This window comes from Pseudophryne corroboree, chromosome 3, assembly GCF_028390025.1.
Source record: "Pseudophryne corroboree isolate aPseCor3 chromosome 3, aPseCor3.hap2, whole genome shotgun sequence".
NCBI classification, from domain to species: Eukaryota; Metazoa; Chordata; class Amphibia; order Anura; family Myobatrachidae; genus Pseudophryne; species Pseudophryne corroboree.
Genome location: NC_086446.1, coordinates 647,412,020 through 647,434,369, shown reverse-complemented (window position 1 = coordinate 647,434,369; position 22,350 = coordinate 647,412,020). Strand labels below are relative to the sequence as shown.

The window sequence follows — 22,350 nt, the reverse complement described above, 5'->3', positions numbered from 1 at the left end:
AAGCCCCTTGCAGGCTCGCTGCGCTCGCCACGCTGCGGGCTCGGTGGCGACCTGCGGTCGCCACGGGTTCTATTCCCACTCTATGGGTGTCGTGGACACCCACGAGTGGAAATAGTCCCTGTTGGTCGGCATGCCGACCATCGGGATAGTGAGCCGTCGGGCTCACGGAGGAGGTCATGTGACTGTCGGTCAGCCGACCGGCGGTCACATGACTACCACCCATTCTAAGGGATGGGGTTTACATGGAGCAAGTAAGTAACTGCTGCCATAATACAGTGTGCACAGAAGTAGATATTGTTTATGTCCCTAGATTTATATTTTAAAGTCGGGTAACCTTAATGTAAATAGTAATCATGGTCTTAAAAAAAAAAAATATATGTTTGGTGATAATTTGTTGCACAAAGTAATTATGACACTACAGAAACTTTTGCCTCAGCAGTGAATGGGTTATTTTGTTTTCAACTGCCTTAAATGTACTCGTTTGCTCCCTCAGGATGGGTTTACACCTCTGGCAGTCGCCCTTCAGCAGGGCCACGATCAAGTAGTTTCCTTGCTTCTTGAAAATGACACAAAAGGAAAAGTTCGGCTCCCAGCTCTCCACATCGCCGCCCGGAAGGATGACACCAAAGCGGCAGCTCTGCTCCTGCAGAATGACCACAATGCTGATGTGGAGTCCAAGGTTTGTCAGTCTGACGTGGACCTGGAACCAAATATTATGCATGCTATTGTAAAATCAAATGTCTTTCAGCAAAGCATATCCCAAGAGGCATTGCAATCCCTTCCTGTCTTATAACTGTCAACTTCCTCGCTGCAAACCAACATACCTTTCTGTTTACCTGTTCATTTGTTTGAGGACGTTAATGGGCACATAATTTTTAAGTTGCAGTTTTAGTTTATTTTGGGAATACTTTTAATTTTAGTTTATGCCGTGCATGTGCCAACCCAGTGCGCAACCCACACTACAACAGTGCAATCACTTTATCACAGACTGGGCCTACACTAGTGTCCCATATATAGTATCTTATACTTTAAGAGAAATATCACTACCTCTTGTAATATATTAAAATGTTATACGGTATGTAGAAAGTATTACAAAATACAGAGAGAAACCATCAGACAGTACAAACCTCTTACCTAAATTTCCCAGAAATTTCCTGCAAAAGACTAATGAGCTCTGCAGACTGCAGTCCCCATTGTTATCAATGGGCAGGGTTGGACTGTCCAAGAGGCATAGAGGGGATGTCTCCAGTGGGCCCCACCACATCCTCTAGGGATAAGTAACTGTGGGAAGTAGGATCATAGATGAACTTGGTTTGTTTCTATGGAAAGTGTGTGTTCCTGGCACACCTCTGTCCCCTCCTTTATAACCAGATCCTGTTCTTTGCATGTCCTCTCTACCGTTTGGCCAAGGCCCTCTGTTGTGGCTAGCAACACCCCCTCTGTTGGATGGTCCCACCCCTTAAGCTTGAGCCCCTCCCACTGAATTCCCTGATGGACACTGTCAATGGGGACTACGGTATGAACCCTACATAACAAAGTTTAGCCCTGTTGGTATACACCATCCTCAGATTACTTAAACCACTTTATGCCTATGGTGGCATTCTCGCAGGAGAGGGATCATAAGATGCAGCCTCCTTTCGGCTCTGGAAAATTACTCTCTGTGCATGTGCAATGTCAGATTCTCAGGAGGTGTCTTTTGATACTGTTAAAGACTTTTCAGGTGTGCCAAAATTAATCTCACAGTGATTATCATAAGCGTATGGAGCTGCTTACATTTGTCCTCCTGGATAATGCATTTCTGTATCATATCTAAGGCCAAATCAAAAAACAATAGATAATAGAAATACTTTAGTGAAAACCACAGTAGAAAGACAACAAGATAAGCAGCATCTTGTACAAGTTGTAAGAGGACATGTACAAACCAATAAATCACAATAGTTTACAGGTGGCTGTCTGTGTTGATGATAGTGTATAATTACATAAAGTAAGTTCCAAGATTCCTTTTATGACCGAGGTACATTTACCAATATACAATTATTTATCATAAGTGGACACAGATAAGGTCAAAGAGGAAGCATTTTATTCTTCACATCATGCTCCTCTAGCATGTAAGTGCCCAAAAGAGAGATACTGTATGGCAGAAGACAGTTGCTTCTAACCATTTAGCTAATAAGTACGTATTGTTTGATAGCTTTGATCTTAGATTCTGTTGACAGATGAAGAGCATTTTAGTTTTATTTAGTCTAGCTTTATGGGAGCAGAAAAGACAGGATCTCCAATGCTGCAAGTTTGTGCAATATTGATCAACGGCTACCAAAATCTATAAATATACAGCTTACATATACAGCATTAATAATACAGGAACTGTATACAGATGTGTCCTATACATTATTTCTCGCCAAACAGTCCCTCTCGGCGTGTCAGGTCCCATGTTACACTGCTAGAGTCGGCTTTTTCACATTATTTTACCTGAAAATGTCTTAGTCGCAATGCGACTAAGACGCACCAAGAGTCTTTGCTGAATAATTTGATATGTAACACTTGTATATCTTTGTGTGACGAGTCTGAATCTGTATACTAACTGCTACAGTTCAACTGCAGCAGCTTTTTTTCCTCGCCAAGTTCCGTTGTGCTTCACTTGCACAAGGCGTCTCGCATCACATGACATATTGAGGCTAGTTGTATGAGAACACATCTGTATGTCAAGGACTGAAATTCTGCATGTAATCAAGCGCTTTAGCAGAAAAGAGTTACAATTGCACTAATTGCAGTAAAGGCAGCTCTGATGCCTCTTCTGAAATACCTACAAGCTCACCCTTATAGGAGCATCCACCCTGTTACAGGATCAGGAAGTAGGCATGCACCTTCAGATGGCAGACAATTAAAAGTGGTCTTACAAATAAAATCAGTTCAAACCCTGGCACAAAACCAGTCATCATTTTGGGAATAATTTTGGCTGTATACTGCACTCCACCAGCTATGCATCGACCACATATGACTCTAAACTCGGTGCTTAGGTGTTACATTTCTCAACACAATATATTTATGGTTTCCATTTAATACAAATATCTTTCTGCTAACATGTGGGCACATTAAATATAAATGTATATTTCTTGTAGAGTATCATTTCACAGTAAAATGATTTCCGCTGAGGGTTAAATGATGTCTCATTTCACCTGCATGACCAAGCAGATTCACCTGCTAATAGTCTGTGACATTTAAACATAATACTCTAATTCCCCGTCTGTGCCTGTCTTGTGATCATCCCACGACCCACACTGTTGTCATTATCCTGAAGCCTTTGTCACCCATGTCATCAGTGGTGGACTAACCATTCATTCTTTTCCCCCTTTTTGCTTCCCAATGTGTAAACATAGGTGATGGTGAATAGGACAACAGAGGTATATATGTACACACAGCCACTTGCTCATATTCTCTCACTGCCGCTGCATTCCCTTTATATTTTGTTCTGTTGCCTCCTACGTAGTATTGATTTGCTTTTAGACTGTAAGGTAGCATGTGCTGTGGGAGGCAATACTGTAAACGGGGCTGTCTGCCGCCAAGAATTGTAAAAGAGCAACAAATTCTCAGCATGTCACATAATGTTTGTGACGTCCTTGTAAATGTTTTATTGGCTTCACCCAGAGCTGCAGACAGTCCTGACACACTGCTTCCTAGACTGTTTTTCCCTAGGCTTTTCTGCATGACACTTGCACTTACCTGGTGTCAGAAACTGGCGATCTTCTATAGACCTTCACTGATGAAGCCCTTAACAGCTAGCATGGCTAAAGTGTTTGCTAACTCTTTACAAATTGCATCTAGTTTATGGGAACATTGAGATGGATTGGAGGCTGATTGCATGTGTTAAGACTTCAACATGATAGTGTGTGAGGGTAGATTCAGATAGTACCAGATATAATCTATGGTACAATTATAATTTAATGAGTCATAAATCAGAGACTTTTGAAACATTAACTTGAACTTCATTAAAAGCATGGTGTTCTTTATCTATAAGGAAACTTTGTAACTTGAACATTAAACATTATATTACAGATTATGTAAACTCACGCCTGCTTTATAAGGTAATATTTAATAGAGGTTTAACTCTTATGCTTTAGCCCAGTGGTTCCCAAACTTTTTTAAATCACAGCACCCTAGAATATAAAAAAGAAAAAAAATCACGGCCCTAAGTTTCTTATTGAAAAATTTAGAAAATAATATTAAATTAAGTAAATATATTGATATGTAAATTATTTTTCTCTGACGTCCTAGTGGATGCTGGGTACTCCGTAAGGACCATGGGGATAGACGGGCTCCGCAGGAGACTGGGCACTCTTAAGAGAAAGATTAGGTACTATATCTGGTGTGCACTGGCTCCTCCCTCTATGCCCCTCCTCCAGACTTCAGTTAGAATCTGTGCCCGGCCAGAGCTGGATGCACCTAGTGGGCTCTCCTGAGCTTACTAGAAAAGAAAGTATTTGTTAGGTTTTTTATTTTCAGTGAGATCTGCTGGCAACAGACTCACTGCTACGAGGGACTGAGGGGAGAGAAGCAAACCTACCTGCTTGCAGCTAGCTTGTGCTTCTAAGGCTACTGGACACCATTAGCTCCAAAGGGATCGAACACAGGGCCCGACCTCGATCGTCCGTTCCCGGAGCTGCACCGCCGTCCCCCTTGCAGAGCCAGAAGACGGAAGAACCAGGAGAAAATCGTCGGCTAAAGACTCCGGTCTTCAATAAGGTAGCGTACAGCACTGCAGCTGTGCGCCATTGCTCCCACAGCACACCACACGCACCGGTCACTGGTGGGTGCAGGGCGCTGGGGGGGGGGGGCGCCCTGGGCTGCAATAAGTATACCTTTTGGCAAATGTGCACATAATACAGTTATAAACTGTATATGTGCCTAATCCCCCGCCATTAACATTATTAAAAAAGCGGGAGAAGCCCGCCGCGGAGGGGGTGGGGCTATCTCCCTCAGCACACCGGCGCCATTTTCTCTTCACAGCTCCGCTGGAAGGACGCTCCCCAGGCTCTCCCCTGCAGTATACACTACAAGAAGGGTAAAAAAGAGAGGGGGGCACATAAATTTAGGCGCAAAAGGTGATATAAGCAGCTATTGGGGGAAAATTCACTTTGTGTTAGTGTAAATCCCTCTGTTATATAGCGCTCTGGTGTGTGCTGGCATACTCTCTCTCTGTCTCCCCAAAGGACTTTGTGGGGTCCTGTCCTCAGTCAGAGCATTCCCTGTGTGTGTGCGGTGTGTCGGTACGGCTGTGTCGACATGTTTGATGAGGACGCTTACGTGGAGGCGGAGCAGGAGCCGATAAGTGTGATGTCGCCCCCTGCGGGGCCGACACCAGAGTGGATGGATATGTGGAAGGTATTAACCGACAGTGTCAACTCCTTGCATAAAAGGTGCGATGACGTAACAGCTTTGGGACAGCCGGCATCTCAGCCCGCGCCTGCCCAGGCGTCTCAGAGGCCATCAGGGGCTCAAAAACGCCGGCTACCTCAGATGGCAGACACAGATGTCGACACGGAGTCTGACTCCAGTGTAGACGAGGATGAGACAAATGTACAGTCCACAAGGGCCATCCGATGCATGATTACGGCAATGAAAAATGTGTTGCACATTTCTGACATTAATCCGGTTACCACTAAAAAGGGTATTATGTTTGGGGAGAAAAAGCAGCCAGTGACTTTAACCCCATCTGATGAGTTAAATGAATTGTGTGAAGAAGCGTGGTGTTCCCCAGATAAGAAATTAGTGATTTCTAAGAGGTTACTAATGGCGTACATTTTCCCGCCAACGGACAGGTTACGTTGGGAAACATCCCCTAGGGTGGACAAGGCGCTCACACGCTTATCAAAAAAGGTGGCACTGCCGTCTCAGGATACAGCCGCCTTAAAGGAGCCTGCAAATAGAAAGCAGGAGGCTATCCTGAAGTCTGTGTATACACACTCAGGTACTATACTGAGACCTGCAATTGCTTCAGCATGGATGTGTAGTGCTGCAGCTGCTTGGTCTGATACCCTGTCAGATAACTTTGATTCCCTTGACAGGGATACTATTTTGCTAACCATAGAGCATATTAAAGACGTCGTCTTATATATGAGGGATGCACAGAGGGACATTTGCCGGCTGGCATCTAGAATTAATGCAATGTCCATTTCTGCCAGGAGAGTATTATGGACTCGGCAGTGGACAGGTGATGCTGATTCTAAAAGGCACATGGAGGTTTTGCCTTATAAGGGTGAGGAATTGTTTGGGGACGGTCTCTCGGACCTCGTATCCACAGCAACAGCTGGGAAGTCGACTTTTTTACCTCAGGTTCCCTCACAGCCTAAGAAAGCACCGTATTATCAAGTACAGTCCTTTCGGCCTCAGAAAGGCAAGCGGGTCAGAGGCGCGTCCTTTCTGCCCAGAGGCAGGGGTTGAGGGAAAAAGCTGCACCAGACAGCCAGTTCCCAGGAACAAAAATCCTCCCCTGCTTCCACTAAGTCCACCGCATGACGCTGGGGCTCCACAGGTGGAGCCAGGTGCGGTGGGGGCGCGTCTCCGGAACTTCAGCGACCAGTGGGTTCGCTCACAGGTGGATCTCTGGGTTCTACAAGTGGTATCTCAGGGATACAAGCTGGAGTTCGAGGCGTCTCCCCCTCGCCGTTACCTCAAATCAGCCTTGCCAGCTGCTCCCAAGGAAAGGGAGGTAGTACTGGCGGCAATTCACAAGCTGTTCCTTCAGCAGGTGATAATCAAAGTTCCCCTCCTTCAACAGGGACGGGGTTACTATTCCACAATGTTTGTGGTACCGAAACCAGACGGTTCGGTGAGACCCATTCTAAATTTGAAATCCTTGAACACTTATATAAGGAAGTTCAAGTTCAAAATGGAATCGCTCAGGGCGGTTATTGCAAGCCTGGAAGAGGGGGATTTTATGGTGTCACTGGACATCAAGGATGCTTACCTACATGTCCCCATTTACCCACCTCACCAGGAGTACCTCAGGTTTGTGGTACAGGACTGTCATTACCAATTCCAGACGTTGCCGTTTGGTCTGTCCACGGCACCGAGGGTATTTACCAAGGTAATGGCCGAAATGATGATACTCCTTCGAAAGAAGGGAGTTAGAATTATCCCGTACTTGGACGATCTCCTTATAAAAGCAAGGTCCAAGGAGCAGTTGTTAGTCGGAGTAGCACTATCTCGGGAAGTGCTACAACAGCACGGCTGGATTCTGAATATCCCAAAGTCGCAGCTAATTCCTACGACGCGTCTGCTGTTCTTGGGCATGATTCTGGACACAGAACAGAAGAAGGTGTTTCTCCCGGAGGAGAAGGCCCAGGAATTGTCATCTCTGGCCAGGGACCTCCTGAAACCAAAACAGGTGTCGGTGCATCACTGCACGCGAGTCCTGGGAAAGATGGTAGCTTCTTACGAAGCAATTTCCTTCGGCAGGTTCCATGCAAGGATCTTTCAGTGGGATCTGTTAGACAAGTGGTCCGGATCGCATCTTCAGATGCATCGGTTGATCACCCTGTCCCCGAGGGCCAGGGTGTCTCTGCTGTGGTGGCTGCAGAGTGCTCATCTTCTCGAGGGCCGCAGATTCGGCATTCAGGACTGGGTCCTGGTGACCACGGATGCAAGCCTCCGAGGTTGGGGGGCAGTCACTCAGGGAAGAAACTTCCAAGGACAGTGGTCGAGTCAGGAGACTTCCCTACACATAAATATTCTGGAACTAAGGGCCATTTACAATGCCCTGAGTCAAGCAGAACCCCTGCTTCAAAACCAACCGGTGCTGATTCAGTCAGACAACATCACGGCGGTCGCCCATGTAAACTGACAGGGCGGCACAAGAAGCAGGATGGCGATGGCAGAAGCCACAAGGATTCTTCGATGGGCGGAGAATCACGTGCTAGCACTGTCAGCAGTGTTCATTCCGGGAGTGGACAACTGGGAAGCAGACTTCCTCAGCAGGCACGACCTCCACCCGGGAGAGTGGGGACTTCATCCAGAAGTCTTCAAGCTGATTGTAAATCGTTGGAAAAGGCCACAGGTGGACATGATGGCATCCCACCTCAACAAAAAGCTAAAAAGATATTGCGCCAGGTCAAGGGACCCTCAGGCGATAGCTGTGGACGCTCTAGTGACACCGTGGGTGTACCAGTCGGTTTATGTGTTCCCTCCTCTTCCTCTCATACCCAAGGTACTGAGGATAATAAGAAAGAGGGGAGTAAGAACTATACTCATCGTTCCGGATTGGCCAAGAAGAACTTGGTACCCGGAACTACAAGAAATGATCTCAGAGGACCCTTGGCCTCTGCCGCTCCGACAGGACCTGCTACAGCAGGGGCCCTGTCTGTTCCAAGACTTACCGCGGCTGCGTTTGACGGCATGGCGGTTGAACGCCGGATCCTAATGGAAAAGGGCATTCCAGATGAAGTCATTCCTACGCTGATAAAAGCTAGGAAGGATGTGACAGCAAAACATTATCACCGCATATGGCGAAAATATGTTGCTTGGTTTGAGGCCAGGAAGGCCCCAACAGAGGAATTTCAGCTGGGTCGATTTCTGCACTTCCTACAGTCAGGAGTGACTATGGGCCTAAAATTGGGATCCATTAAAGTCCAGATTTCGGCCCTGTCTCTATTTTCTTTCAAAAAGAACTGGCTTCACTGCCTGAAGTTCAGACGTTTGTTAAGGGAGTGCTGCATATTCAGCCCCCTTTTGTGCCTCCAGTGGCCCCTTGGGATCTCAACGTTGTGTTGGATTTCCTAAAATCACATTGGTTTGAGCCACTTCAGACCGTGGAGTTGAAGTATCTCACGTGGAAGGTAGTCATGCTGTTGGCCTTGGCCTCAGCTAGGCGTGTGTCAGAATTGGCGGCTTTGTCCTGTAAAAGCCCATATCTGATTTTCCATATGGACAAGGCAGAATTGAGGACTTGTCCCCAATTTCTCCCAAAGGTGGTATCAGCGTTTCATTTGAACCAACCTATTGTGGTGCCTGCGGCTACTCGGGACTTGGAGGATTCCAAGTTGCTGGACGTAGTCCGGGCCCTGAAAATCTATGTTTCCAGGACGGCTAGAGTCAGAAAAACTGACTCGCTGTTTATCCTGCATGCACCCAACAAGCTGGGTGCTCCTGCTTCAAAGCAGACTATTGCTCGCTGGATCTGTAGTACGATTCAACTTGCACATTCTGCGGCTGGACTGCCGCATCCTAAATCAGTAAAAGCCCATTCCACGAGGAAGGTGGGCTCTTCTTGGGCGGCTGCCCGAGGGGTCTCGGCTTTACAACTTTGCAGAGCTGCTACTTGGTCGGGATCAAACACTTTTGCAAAATTCTACAAGTTTGATACCCTGGCTGAGGAGGACCTTGAGTTTGCTCATTCGGTGCTGCAGAGTCATCTGCACTCTCCCGCCCGTTTGGGAGCTTTGGTATAATCCCCATGGTCCTTATGGAGTACCCAGCATCCACTAGGACGTCAGAGAAAATAAGAATTTACTCACCGGTAATTCTATTTCTCGTAGTCCGTAGTGGATGCTGGGAGCCCGTCCCATGTGCGGACTTTCTGCAATACATGTATATAGTTATTGCTTAACTATAGGGTTATTGTTATGAGCCATCTGTTGAATGGGGCTCAGTTGTTGTTCATACTGTTAACTGGGTATAGTTATCACAAGTTGTACGGTGTGATTGGGGTGGCTGGTATGAGTCTTACCCTGGATTCCAAATCCTTTCCTAGTAATGTCATCTCTTCCGGGCACAGTTTCCCTAACTGAAGTCTGGAGGAGGGGCATAGAAGGAGGAGCAAGTGCACACCAGATATAGTACCTAATCTTTCTTTTAAGAGTGCCCAGTCTCCTGCGGAGCCCGTCTATCCCCATGGTCCTTACGGAGTACCCAGCATCCACTACGGACTACGAGAAATAGAATTACCGGTGAGTAAATTCTTATTATATATACAGTATATATGTGTTTATATGACATTCCTAGGTACAGTTATGTGGTAAGAGAAAAGATTCTCTCCTGTATGGGGTGTATTCAAAAAGAGTCGGATCCATTCCGACATGCAGTTTTCGGAATGGATCAGACAACCCGTGTTAAAAGGACGGTCAAATCTGATTTGGCTGCACACAGGGTCCTCTGCTGCCGCTGCTGTCAGTGGCTGCGGATGCGCTGATGGCAGCGGTCAGGGATGCAGATGGCGGCAGCCGGCGGGGGGATTAATGGTGGCGGGCATGAGCGGGATGGCGGCAGGGGGAGCAGAGATCGGCTTCCGGCGGGAGGAGCTGGCTGCGGGGGGGGGGGGGGGACACACATGTCTGTGGCGGCGGGGAAGGTGCTGCAGGGATAGAGGTGCCTGCGGGCGGCTGGGGGAGCTGAGATCGGCAGCCGGCGGGAGGAGCTGGCTGCGAGGGGACATGTCTGCGGCAGCGGGGGAGGGGCTGCAGGGAGAGAGGTGCGGCAGGCACCTCTCTCCCTGCAGCGCCTCCCCCTGCCACCGCAGACATGTCCCCCCCTTGCAGCCAGCTCCTCTCCCGCCGGCCGCCGATCTCCGCTCCCCCAGCCGCCCGCAGGCACCTCTCGTTTCCTCACCTCAATCCGACTTGTTATCAAGTCGGAATCAGTTTGTCGGAAAGGCGACCAAAACCTGGTGGATTTGGCCCCATTTCCGACAGAAGCACGCGGCTCGGTGGCTATTCCGTCGATCCACGTGTTTTCCGACAAGACGGGAATTCCCGGCTAGTCGGAAAAAATCAGCCCCTATTGAATAGGTCGGAACCCCTTCCGACATATTTCTGTCGGAAGCTGCCGTCTTTCCGACAAGACGGCAGCTTCTGACATTTATTGAATACACCCTTATGCCTGCATATTTAATGATTGACAGCCACCAGCACTGGTTTTACTTATTACATTGACTATAACTAATTTAAATTGGTCCTAGGCCACCAATCCAAGGCACCCTTGTAAGTGTCCCAAACTACCACAGGGTGCCACACCACACAGTTTGAGAACCACTGCCTTAGCCATAGTGGATGTGGATTATTACATCTACACTAAAAAGGTCTACCACTAATAGTAGACGTGCATTAGATCGACAGGGTCAAAAGGTCGACCTAGAATAGGTAGACAGTAGAAAAGGTCGACATGAAAATGGTTGACACCAAAAAGGTGTTTTTTAGGTGTTTTGTAACTTTTTTGCTACAAACAAGCCCTATTAGTGTACCGCGTCCCCTCGCATGGCTCGCAAGCTTCGGGCAAGGTGCCTCGCTGCGTTCAGCCCAGGTTACTATTCCCAGTCATAGTCCACGTGGATGGTAAAGTAGGAAAAAATTGAAAAAAATTAAAAAAGGAAAACAATACACAAAAACTTGTGTCTACCATATGTGTGTCAACCATTGTCATGTTGACCTTTTTACCCCTCGACCTGTTGAACTGTCTACCTTTTACATGTTGACCTTTTGATACTGTCAACCTAATGCATGTCTACCATTAGTGGTAGATCTATTGACTGTAGACCTTTTTAGTGTAGCTCTGTAATCCGGATACCAGTCATAATAAGGTAATACAGGTTGAGTATCCCTTATCCAAAATGCTAGGGACCGGAGGTATTTTGGATATCGGATTTTTCCGTATTTTGGAATAATTGCATACCATAATGAGATCTTATGATGATGGGACCTAAATCTAAGCACAGAATGCATTTATGTTAAATATACACCCTAAACACACAGCCTGAAGGTAATTTTAGCCAATATTTTTTATAACTTTGTGCATTAAACAAAGTGTGTCTACATTCACACATTTAATTTATGTTTCATATACACCTTATATACACAGCCTGAAGGTCATTTAATACAATATTATTAATAACTTTGTGTATTAAACAAAGTTTGTGTACATTGAGCCATCAAAAAACAAAGGTTTCACTATCTCACTCTCACTCAAAAAAGTCCGTATTTCGGAATATTCCGTATTTCGGAATATTTGGATATGGGATACTCAACCTGTATAGCTTAAATTAGAAACTGTGCTTCACAACATTATTTTTACTGGACTGATAGATATAGTTAAAGACCAGTTAATAAAATCATCATAAAAATCATTGCTGCCTTCTGAACTGTTTTGCCCATGGCATGGGGCTAGTTTGTCAAGTCAACTTCTGCTATATTGATTACCCAATAAACCTTGCATATAATTCATAATTAATGTATATGGCAGGCTAATGGTGCTGAAAACTAAATTCCATTATCGATTAATAGCCAATACCCAAAAAACTTTCAGTGATGGATACCACAGGCATAATTATTCTAGGTCATTGGCTCAATCTCGGTCTTTAGGATCCCAAAAAGTTTATGTTTTTTAGGTCACCTAGCTGGTTCACAGGTGTAGTCATTACTCTCTGACAAGTTTTAAAAGATGCACAGGTGGATCTAATTATTTCACTTGGGATTCTTTGATATCTTCTGGAAAACATGAACTGTTTTGGGGTACTGAGGAAAGAGTTTGAGAACCTACGTTTTAGGGCAAGTTTATGTTAAATTACTGGTTTCGTCAGGAAGTAAAAACTGTTGTTAAGAGTTGTAGGGAAAAAATAATAACATGTTGAGTGCAGATCCGGTCAGGAAATACCGATGCCAGAATCCTGACAATACTTGGAATGCTGGTGCCGGGGTCCCGACATTGATCACTATCCTGGGATCCTGGAAGAGGATTTGATGGGCCACCGGTGAGGTAAGGGTTAGGTGTGGGAGTGGAGGGGAGTTATGGTCAGGCTGCGGGTTAGGAGGGTTAGCGGGTTTGGAAATTAAGGCTAGTCTTCTTACCACCTTGGTGTCAGGATCCTGACCTTCGGGATGTTGCTGTCTGTATTTTGATTGCGGGCATATACATCGCCAGGATCCCGATACCATCCCATTAAGTGATATACTGGAACTTTGCTGTCCAAAAAATGTCAGTTTTAGGTTACACACAGATGTATGGGCTCCTTAAGTCATGGCTGTACAAATCCTTAAGCTAGGTAGCCATTGTCTAAAAATTACCACTTTTGTTGAAATTTTGGAAATTATTTTAATTGAGATCAGTTAACATCTTTGTTGGCTCCATCAACAATCCTGCTGGCTTCTAAATTTGGCTACTGAATACTATATTATTTTGTCTCCTCTACATCAAGCATTTGCACCAAATGTAACGAACATTAATACAAATAGTTGTTCCTGTTGGTCATATATATATATAGTAATGTATTGCCAGCTGACTGGATTTTCCATCTCTGAGTGGTCAATGTTGGTCTAATTTGGTGGAAGTTAACCACCATCATCTCTCTGTGTGTATGGCCTGCTTAAACATCCTTATTAATTATAGAAATACCTTATTGAAAGCTAACCCCAGGACTAATCTGTATACTTGATGAGGTACAGCATAGTAAATTAAATACTGAAAATCCCTAACTTCAATTTTTGCTCTCCTAATAATATTAACTCCAAAGTATTTTGATTTATATATATATATATATATATATATATATATATTATTATTTGCACAGCGGATAAAACTGAACATAAATAGTTTATTTTTAAAAGAACGTAAAGGCTATCTATACAGAATTTTAGTGTAGTAGAGTCCCTCAACAAGAGACAGACTCTTGTGCAATAACTTGTGTGTATAGTTAGAATCACTTCTCAGTAAAGGTAACAGTTTGAATGTTCAGCTATGAAGCAAATGTAGGAAAAAGTAATATTAATCAGAATTAATGCTTTGGATATTTTGTGTGTCAACTTGTTTTGAATGTTAAAGCACTTGCTATGAAACTACAGTACTTCTAGTATTTACATTGCATATAACCAATCCATGAACATCACATTTCTTTTCTGTTGGTCTTTACAGAGTGGCTTTACACCCCTTCACATAGCCGCACATTATGGGAACATTAATGTGGCAACTCTATTGATAAGCCGGGGTGCAGCTGTGGATTTCACCGCCAGAGTAAGTCAAGAATCAGATGAATTCTCAAAATATTAATCTTCCAGAACATCATTAATAATATAATGGTTTATCATTGATTATCAGCTGTAAGGGAAAACTAAATCTAAAATATAAGTTTACAATGCTCATTTCAAATGTATTAACATAGTTTTTCTTTTCACTTTTGCTGGGTGTCTAAAGAGGAGGGATGGTGACCGACCCCTATTTATGTTCACACCCCTATTATGACATGGTTATACCCCCATCCAAAGGCGTAGCTACAGTACCATATGGATCCAGAGCTGAGAGGGCCCACTTTCCCTACCAGAATTACATGTGTTATATACATTTTTCATCATTGGGTGGTTCATAGAGTCCCTTATAAACTTTTGCTTGTTGCCTTCAATATATCTAGGTATGCCCCTGGACCTGCTAATTGTAATGTGGTATAATGTGTACAATGTAACTGGGACACTACTACGTTTATAAAATAAACTAGGACACTACTATGGGGTATAACATTAACTAAAGCACTACTATGGTGCAGAAAATGTACTAGGGCTATTTTATGGGGCATAAAATGAACAACTGGTGTGGAGAGATGTCTAGCGGCATTGGGACAGGAACCCCTTCAAAATGTTGCTATGGGGCCCACAAAGTTCTGGCTACGCCCCTGCCCCCATCCATCAAGGCGTGGTAACACCCCTTGTAGCAATTCCTGGGCTGCATGATATATTATGGAATGTCAGAGCTGGAAAGGGTGGAAAATATGACGAGAGAACAATAGTTGTCGGACACACCACCCTGTGGGACAGAGATGCTTTAAGGGCCCCACCGTAAAGTTCCCATACTTGTTCCGGCAGCGCAGTCTTTCCAAACATATTATTGGAAAGATGACGCTGCCAAAACTAGTACAAAGAGAGCAAATGGTCCTACACAGTGCTAGCACCTTTGCAGCACCTGGCTGCTGTATTATGAATATGCTGCTGGACAGATATACTGTAGGAGGAGTTGGGACACCACATGGACAGTCACTTTGGCAAATCAACTGGTGCTGCCTTACTATGGTAAATAGCGGTATTACATCCTCATGCATTAGTGTAATATGCAGCGATACATAACCTATTCATTTTAAAATACTCTGATTACAGTAAATTTGCTTCAGTTTAATATGCGGGAAAACAGATCGATAGCTTGTACTCAGCAACACAGCGAATGTTAACAATGTCATACATCTCCGGTTCTGTCAGTGTATAGGAAACTTTACATACAGTAACAGTCCTGTGGAGTCTTGCTGGACAGATGTGAAACACTATTGATCACCTGACTCATGCATGTTTTCTGTAGTGCTACAGAAGCACTATTAGTGATTGACATGTGATTTAAGCCTCTTTACTCAATGTCTCTTTGCTGACTTTTGAAAATAGAGGTTTTATTTTACTATGGAAACATATCAGATCCCAGAACTGTGCTGTGTAAGTAGATATCAACATTAAGAATACTGCAAGCTCCATGCTGTTATCTTGTTATGTGGTGATATCTCAAATCATATCACCCAACATTTTAGAACTCAGAATTGGGGTTGCAGTGTGGCCACTGCACACTGGGAAATTGTCATCATTAAATTGGCGTGGCCATTACACACGGTGGTATTTCATCATTAAGTGGGTGTGGCCACTGCACACTGGGGGAATGTCCTCACTAAGTGGGCGTGGCCACTCTTATCAGAAAAACACAGTTCTTGGGGGTAGGGAGGGGGTAGGGGGCTGTCCTGCAGTGATTGGGATAGGAGGATCGTGTATTCAGATAGAGAAATCATTCAGCCATACTGCAGCGGGTAATACAAATATAGCAGGATATTATGTGTTTCTCAGGCTTCATTGTGGCTGATGCTTGGAATTAGGGTAAGTTTATTTGGACAGTATAGTAACTACAGCAGTATTTGTAGACTTCAGTGCAGCCCAGGGGACCTGAGGAACTCATCGGCACAGTGCAGTAATTGCACATAGACAAAAGTGCATACACAGGCTTTCTGTAACCTTCTGGTCTTTTTGGGCCACATTACATAATGGTGAGTGGAAGTGCGTGTCTGGCAGACTTTATACTACATTTATTATTCTTGACAGAAGAGAATTCCTCGTAAGGCTGTCTTAGGCCATTAAATCTCAAAATAATCATGAAACCTTGTAATTGTTTGAAAACCAATTGCTATTATAATCTTTGTCCCATTGGCCAAGAGAAAAACAACAAATCAAGGTTAGGCCTAGACACTCTACTGTCGGAGCGTCAACTAAAATGGTACTGTACCCTTCCGCCCCTTTATACAAACTAACATAAGTATTTGCACATGAGTTATGTGCCCCTTATAAGAAAAGTATTGTAATTGTAAACATTAACTCTACAGCCAGGTAAATATCACTGATGTATACATTTGTCTAGAGAAAAATAAGTATATTTTAAATGAATACCCTTTGTTTTGCAGTCCCCCCCAAACTTGCTGCCTATAACTGCACCTCAGGTTGCCCCATTATAGTCTCAACCCTCCAGAAAATACTGTACTTCTTTATTTTTAACAAATTTTTTTATGTGCTTACACCATTTTACTGTATGCATATTTGTAGAGTATTTATGTTAAGGAAAATAAATCACAATCAGGTTGTTATCAAAGCAAGGGTTTTATTAATATAAAAAAATGACATTGTTTTTCTTAAGAGCAATATCTCTCACCTAATATCTGCCACATATGCACAGCCTTGTCATTGCTTCCCTTACTCCCATCAATGTATATACTGTAAATCTAAGAGCTAAGCTAGGAACACACACAAGTAGATATGATCGTTCTGCACAATGGTGTTTCATGTACGCATGGCCTACCAATATCCATCCACCACCTTATGTGTGTACAGTATGTCGTCTCAAATTGTGAGATTTACCCCTCTCACATGCTCAAAGCTTTTGCCCTATAGAAATCTTTGTGAGTGTAGGTCACAAACCAGCAGAATCAAAGATCATCACCAGACAGTGTTGTTTGCACTGACTTTGCCGATTAGATCAAAACTGGTTGCCATTTCCATACAGTGCACCCAGTTCATATTTTGCCATACTGCAGTGCCGACAGTTCACATTCTGCCACATTGTGGTGCCCTCGGTTCACATTATGCCACATTGTGGTGCCCTCAGTTCACATGATCCCACACAGTGCCTTCACTTCACATGCCACAGTGTGCCTGCAGTTGACACGCCACACAGTGCCTCCAGTTCACTTTGTGCTACATTGTAGTGCTCTCAGTTTACATTATGCCACAAAGACCACAGTTCACATTGCAAGGCAGCAAATTAGTAAAAAAATGACAGTCTACAAACTACTCACCACAATCCAGTCTGTTCACATACCACAGTGTGCCTCCAGTTCACATGCCACACAGTGCCTTCAGTTCACTGATGTCGATGTGAGCTGGCTGCAGGGTAGGTGGGCCCCCAAATTCACCTACACCCACTATAGCTACACGCCCTGAATTCCATTATGGATGAGATCCCCAGATTATGTTAAAGCGGATTGAGCAAATGCTTAGCCTATAAAAGGAACCAGGGACATCACTACAGCTTGAGTCACAACAAAATAATCCACTTTCAATTTGGACAAATACTGTACATAGTGCTTATAGTGGTCCTAGAGAGGTGGTGGAACTACCCCCCCCCCCACACACACACACACACACACACACACACACACCCTCACGGGGGGGTAGTCTCAAAAAGAAAGGGGCATAGTCATGCAATATTTTCCCCAATTTAAATTTAGCCGCACATTGGCACAATCTTATTCACATTACACCACATAGTAGTGTCCCTTATTCATGTTATGACACACATTAGTGTCCCTTATACAATGCCCACAGTAGTAGTGCCCCTTATGCACTGCCCACTGTAGTGGTAGTGCCCCTTATGTGGTGCCCACAGTGGTAGTACCCCTTATGCAGAGCTCATAGTAGTGGTGCCCCTTATGCAGTGCCTCTTATGTCCCCAGGAGTGATGCCCCTTATAAAGTGCCCCCTATGCAATGCCCTTTTAGTAGTGTCCCCAGTGGTAGTGCCCCCTGTAGTAGTTCCCCATGTAGTATTGTCCCTGTAGTAGAGCCCCAGTGGTAATGCCCCTGTAGTAATTCTCCTGTGTAGTATTGTCATCAGTAGTATTGCCCCCAGTAGTAATGCCCCGGTGTAGTATTGCCAACAGTAATAATTCCCCTGTGTAGTATTGCCCCCAGTGGTAATGCCCCCATGTAGTATTGCCCCCAGTAGTATTGCCCCCAGTAGTTATGTCCCCAGTAGTTATGCCCCCAGTAGTTATGCCCCCAGTAGTAGTGCTGCTGTCCATCTGGCCGCCTGCTTCTCAGATCTATGGGAGAGACACTGCGAGAGCCAGAATCCGTAGCTCAGGAGTGAGCACCTGCCCCTGGCTGCCGCTGTGGGTAAGGAGCTGGGCGCTCGCTGGTAACAAACTCGCAGCGGGCGTCCTGCATCTCTCTTCGCTCCAGGCTGACTTCTTGGGCTAGGTGCGCCATAGGAAGTTGAACTGGTTCTGTCTCCAAATGGAACTGATGGAAAGCAGTTCCGCCCCGTTCTGGCTCACTTTAACCCCTGGCTGTACATGTGAATGACCGTATTAGGTAAGTCATCTGGTTAAACTTGTTCTATTACAGTAGGTAACGCAATAAACAACACATAAACATTTATATTTACAACATAAATAAATACATGGAAAGTCACATTTTCATTTACAATATAAAATGTAATTACAATAAACACCCACACATCCTTCCATTACCACTTTGTAAATTTGACGGGGAATCTTCTTTCCTGCAGTCTTCAACCTGGACATGACAAATACTGCGAATAGATGCAGCAATTTAACATAGTGTAGCTGTGATGCTAATGGATTATATTCTGTCACCTGGAGGGGACAATCAGAGGCAGCTTGATAGGTGCTGCTGGTGTCCTCATCATCTACACATTACTTTACACCAGTCCAAAAGGGAACAACAATATATACACCGCCTGTGAAGTGTGTCTGCATATGCAATAAATAGGACACACCTTCAGGGAGAATGCTACGCTGTGTGTACACATCCCTTGTCAACCTATTCGTAAGGGGACGCAAGCCAATGATACACTAAACTTTAGTACGATAGTACACATGCAAAGTACAGGGAGGTATATTTTTATGTGTCACATATTTACTTGCATCCAGCTCTAAATGAGGCCTTAATTGGATAATTATTATGTAATAAAAACAGGAAATTACAATGAAAATTACCTATAGTCTTGGAACGCATCACCCACTGCGTTTCTGCTATACTTAAGGTATCCTATAAGCGGCAAAAAAAATTTGGGCTTGAAAAATGGGGGAGTTTTTGCTAATTATTTTTTTATACCTTTTTTTTTCAGGGTATCCAATTATTAAACCCCTTTTTTTTCCGCCCAAAAAATGTTCATCTTTCTTGCAAAAACACATAGTATCTGCAAAAAGTTGCGGACCTACGTATTTTTGCGGCAGGACGTCTTATCGCAGATTTAGTTTTGCCTGCCTAAGGCAGGCAACACTAAATCCCTGATAAGCGCTAACATCAGGGCTAATTGTATTGTCGTGGGAAAGATAATTAACGACCGTAATTTACCGCGGCTTATAGTATACTGCACATTATATGAAAAGAAGATGACAATACATACCTGTGTGCCCCGTTGAAGATCCCCAGTGGGCCGATGCATGTGGGGCCTGTTCTGTTTGTTGACATGTGAGGAGTGGGGTTGCCATGGTTACATGGTATACCTCTGGTGCTGCCCATGGGAGGCTTCTTCAAATTTTTTCAGGGCCACTTTCAGTTCCCGATCCGCCCCTGACAGTAGCTATGCTAAGTACTGGTTGCTGGGAGCAGTAAGCCATTGCAGCGTTTTATGTTGATTATTATCTATAGCAGTTGGGAAATACATGTGAGGCGAAAAATAAATAAATAAATAAATAAATAAATAAAATAAATAATAGATAATGAAAACTTTTAATTATAAAAGTTAAGGTGAAAATAATTTTTAAAATGACAACCAAAGCTAGTATAAGTGCTTATTCCAACATTTACATATCTAAATGTACAATATGCTCAATTTTAAGTTTTATGTTTTGCACCATAAAGCATACAATTGACAAGGACTTGGAAATTGATATCGCCGGATGTAACATGAGTATATATATATATATATATTAATCCATTTAATGACACTTCCATAGTACTGCATTTTAGTGAGCTGATTGAGGCAATTGCTCATTTGTGAGATGTCTGATAAATCCAGAACACATCATTTTTGGTAGGAAAAGACAGTAACCTTGTACATGACCTGTTGTCCTTAAGCATACAAGTAAAACCTCTATGAAATGCTACATTTCAACATTTTACCCAAATTATGCTTTTTTTGGAGCTGTTATTGCACTCATTCTGCTGAGTGGACACAGTAATGTCAGGGACTGTCACAGCAAGTCTTATGGCCAATATTCAGTTCACTCCTTGAACAGAGTCTCCAGTGATAGCCATACAGTGCACACAGCATCACAGTGACTGCCATAGAAAAAAAATAGACAATTTTTGTGCCTACTATACAATACAAAGCACATTTTTGTGACCTTAGACAATACAGAGAGCCTTCTTGAGACTGCCATCCAATACAGAGAACAGTTCTGATACCACCAAACAATATGTAGAGAGCATTTTTTGACTGCTGCTGATTCTCTCATCACTAATTAACCCCTCCTCAAAAATCATTAACTTTTTCACCAATATAACAACCCATTCAACATAATAAGCCCAGTAAATCATTAACTCTCTTATCCTAATCACTAATTACTCCCTGCATCATTAATTAATTTGATTAATATTTATTAACTCACTCATAACCTCACTTGGTCTAATGAAAAAAATATATCTTTTATTGAGATAATTTTTAACCCCTTTATCTTAACTCTATTTTTAACCCAGTGGTTTCCAAACATTGTCCTTCAGGCACCCTAACAGTTTAGGTTTTAGGGATATCCCTGCTTTTGCTTAGATAGTATAGTCAAACAGACTGAGGTACTTAATAAGGGATCTATTCGTGAAGCAGTGAAAAGAGTGGAGAAGAGAGCCAGTGGAGAAGTTAACCATGGCAACCAATCAGTGTTAAGGTAACATTTATAAAATGCATTCTATAAAATTATACATAGCAGCTGATTGGCTGCCATGGGCAACTTCACCACTGACTCACTTCTCCACACTTTTCACTGCTTCATGAATAGACCCCTAAGTCACCTGTGACTAAGCATATATATCCTCAAAACCTGGAAGGTTGGGGTGCCTTGTGGACTGTGTTTGGGAACCACTGAGTTAACTCATTAACCCTCATAATAGACCCCACTTAAACAATACCACTTTAAAATTATTAACTTCCCTAAACTATGCACATTATCCCTCCAACCCCACAAGGTCATGCTCTCAGACTGGCACCCAGCACATAAAACATATTAGGCAGCCTCCATCCTCCGGATGCCCCTGCAGTGACTGCTGCTCGGGACATTTTAAGAAATTAGTGGACCTGTATTCATCCTCTCAGCGACTCTCTCATCTTCTCACCAGCAGCCCCCCTCTCACCAGTGTTCCATTCTCTTGCCTGCCAGCACCCCATCCTCTCACCAGTGCTCTCATTCTCTCATCAGTGTTACATTCTCTCACCAGCACCTCATCCTCTCACCAGTGCCCATCCACTCAGCAGTGTCCCATTCTCTCACCAGCACCTCATCCTCTCACCAGTGCCCCCTCATTCACCAGTGTCCCATTCTCTCACCAGCACCTCATCCTCTCACCAGTGCCCCTCCGCTCACCAGTGTCCCATTCTCTCACCAGCACCTCATCCTCTCACCAGTGCCCCCTCATTCACCAGTGTCCCATTCTCTCACCAGCACCTCATCCTCTCACCAGTGCCCAGCATAGGGACAGAAGTAGTCTTTACTGAAAGAGGGGCCATGACATTGTTGTTCATCCGATCAGGCTGTCATCCAGGACCGCGTGGGGGGCGGAACTAATCACTGCATGCATCTTCTAAGCCACCTCTCTGTCACTGCCCGGGAATGCCCAATACATTTTCAAGACACTTCTGAGACCGAAGTGGTTTCTAAACAAAAGCTCTATGCGCAATACACTGCTGCCAGCTTACATAAACTCACACGAGGTATCCTTCACCCCTCACCAACATGACACAATACAAAGAAAAAATTGGAGAAAATTACTTAGCCGGCGCTGTCAGAATGTGGTTCTCGTCGTGATAATCCCTCAAACTCCATTTGCATAACATTCAGTTTCACCAT

The 22,350-nt window shown here is 44.0% G+C and overlaps 1 protein-coding gene and 1 long non-coding RNA gene across 28 annotated transcripts in view; one reads left to right on the top strand and one right to left on the bottom strand.

Annotated features, from left to right (window-relative positions):
• Window positions 1–19,795, bottom strand: part of LOC135056507 (uncharacterized) — a 44,771-nt gene extending 24,976 nt beyond the window's left edge. Inside the window, exon 1 of the long non-coding RNA XR_010244001.1 lies at window positions 19,695–19,795. This is a non-coding gene — a long non-coding RNA (uncharacterized LOC135056507). The remainder of the gene's footprint in view (window positions 1–19,694) is intronic.
• Window positions 1–22,350, top strand: part of ANK3 (ankyrin 3) — a 1,328,922-nt gene that overhangs the window by 993,440 nt on the left and 313,132 nt on the right. For 16 of the 27 annotated variants that reach the window (XM_063961780.1, XM_063961785.1, XM_063961778.1 and 13 more), the window contains 3 exons: window positions 494–679; window positions 3,378–3,401; window positions 13,891–13,989. In XM_063961780.1, coding sequence (XP_063817850.1) covers window positions 494–679; window positions 3,378–3,401; window positions 13,891–13,989 — 309 coding nt within the window. The remainder of the gene's footprint in view (window positions 1–493; window positions 680–3,377; window positions 3,402–13,890; window positions 13,990–22,350) is intronic. The other 11 variants (XM_063961782.1, XM_063961779.1, XM_063961786.1 and 8 more) reach the window with 1 other exon arrangement.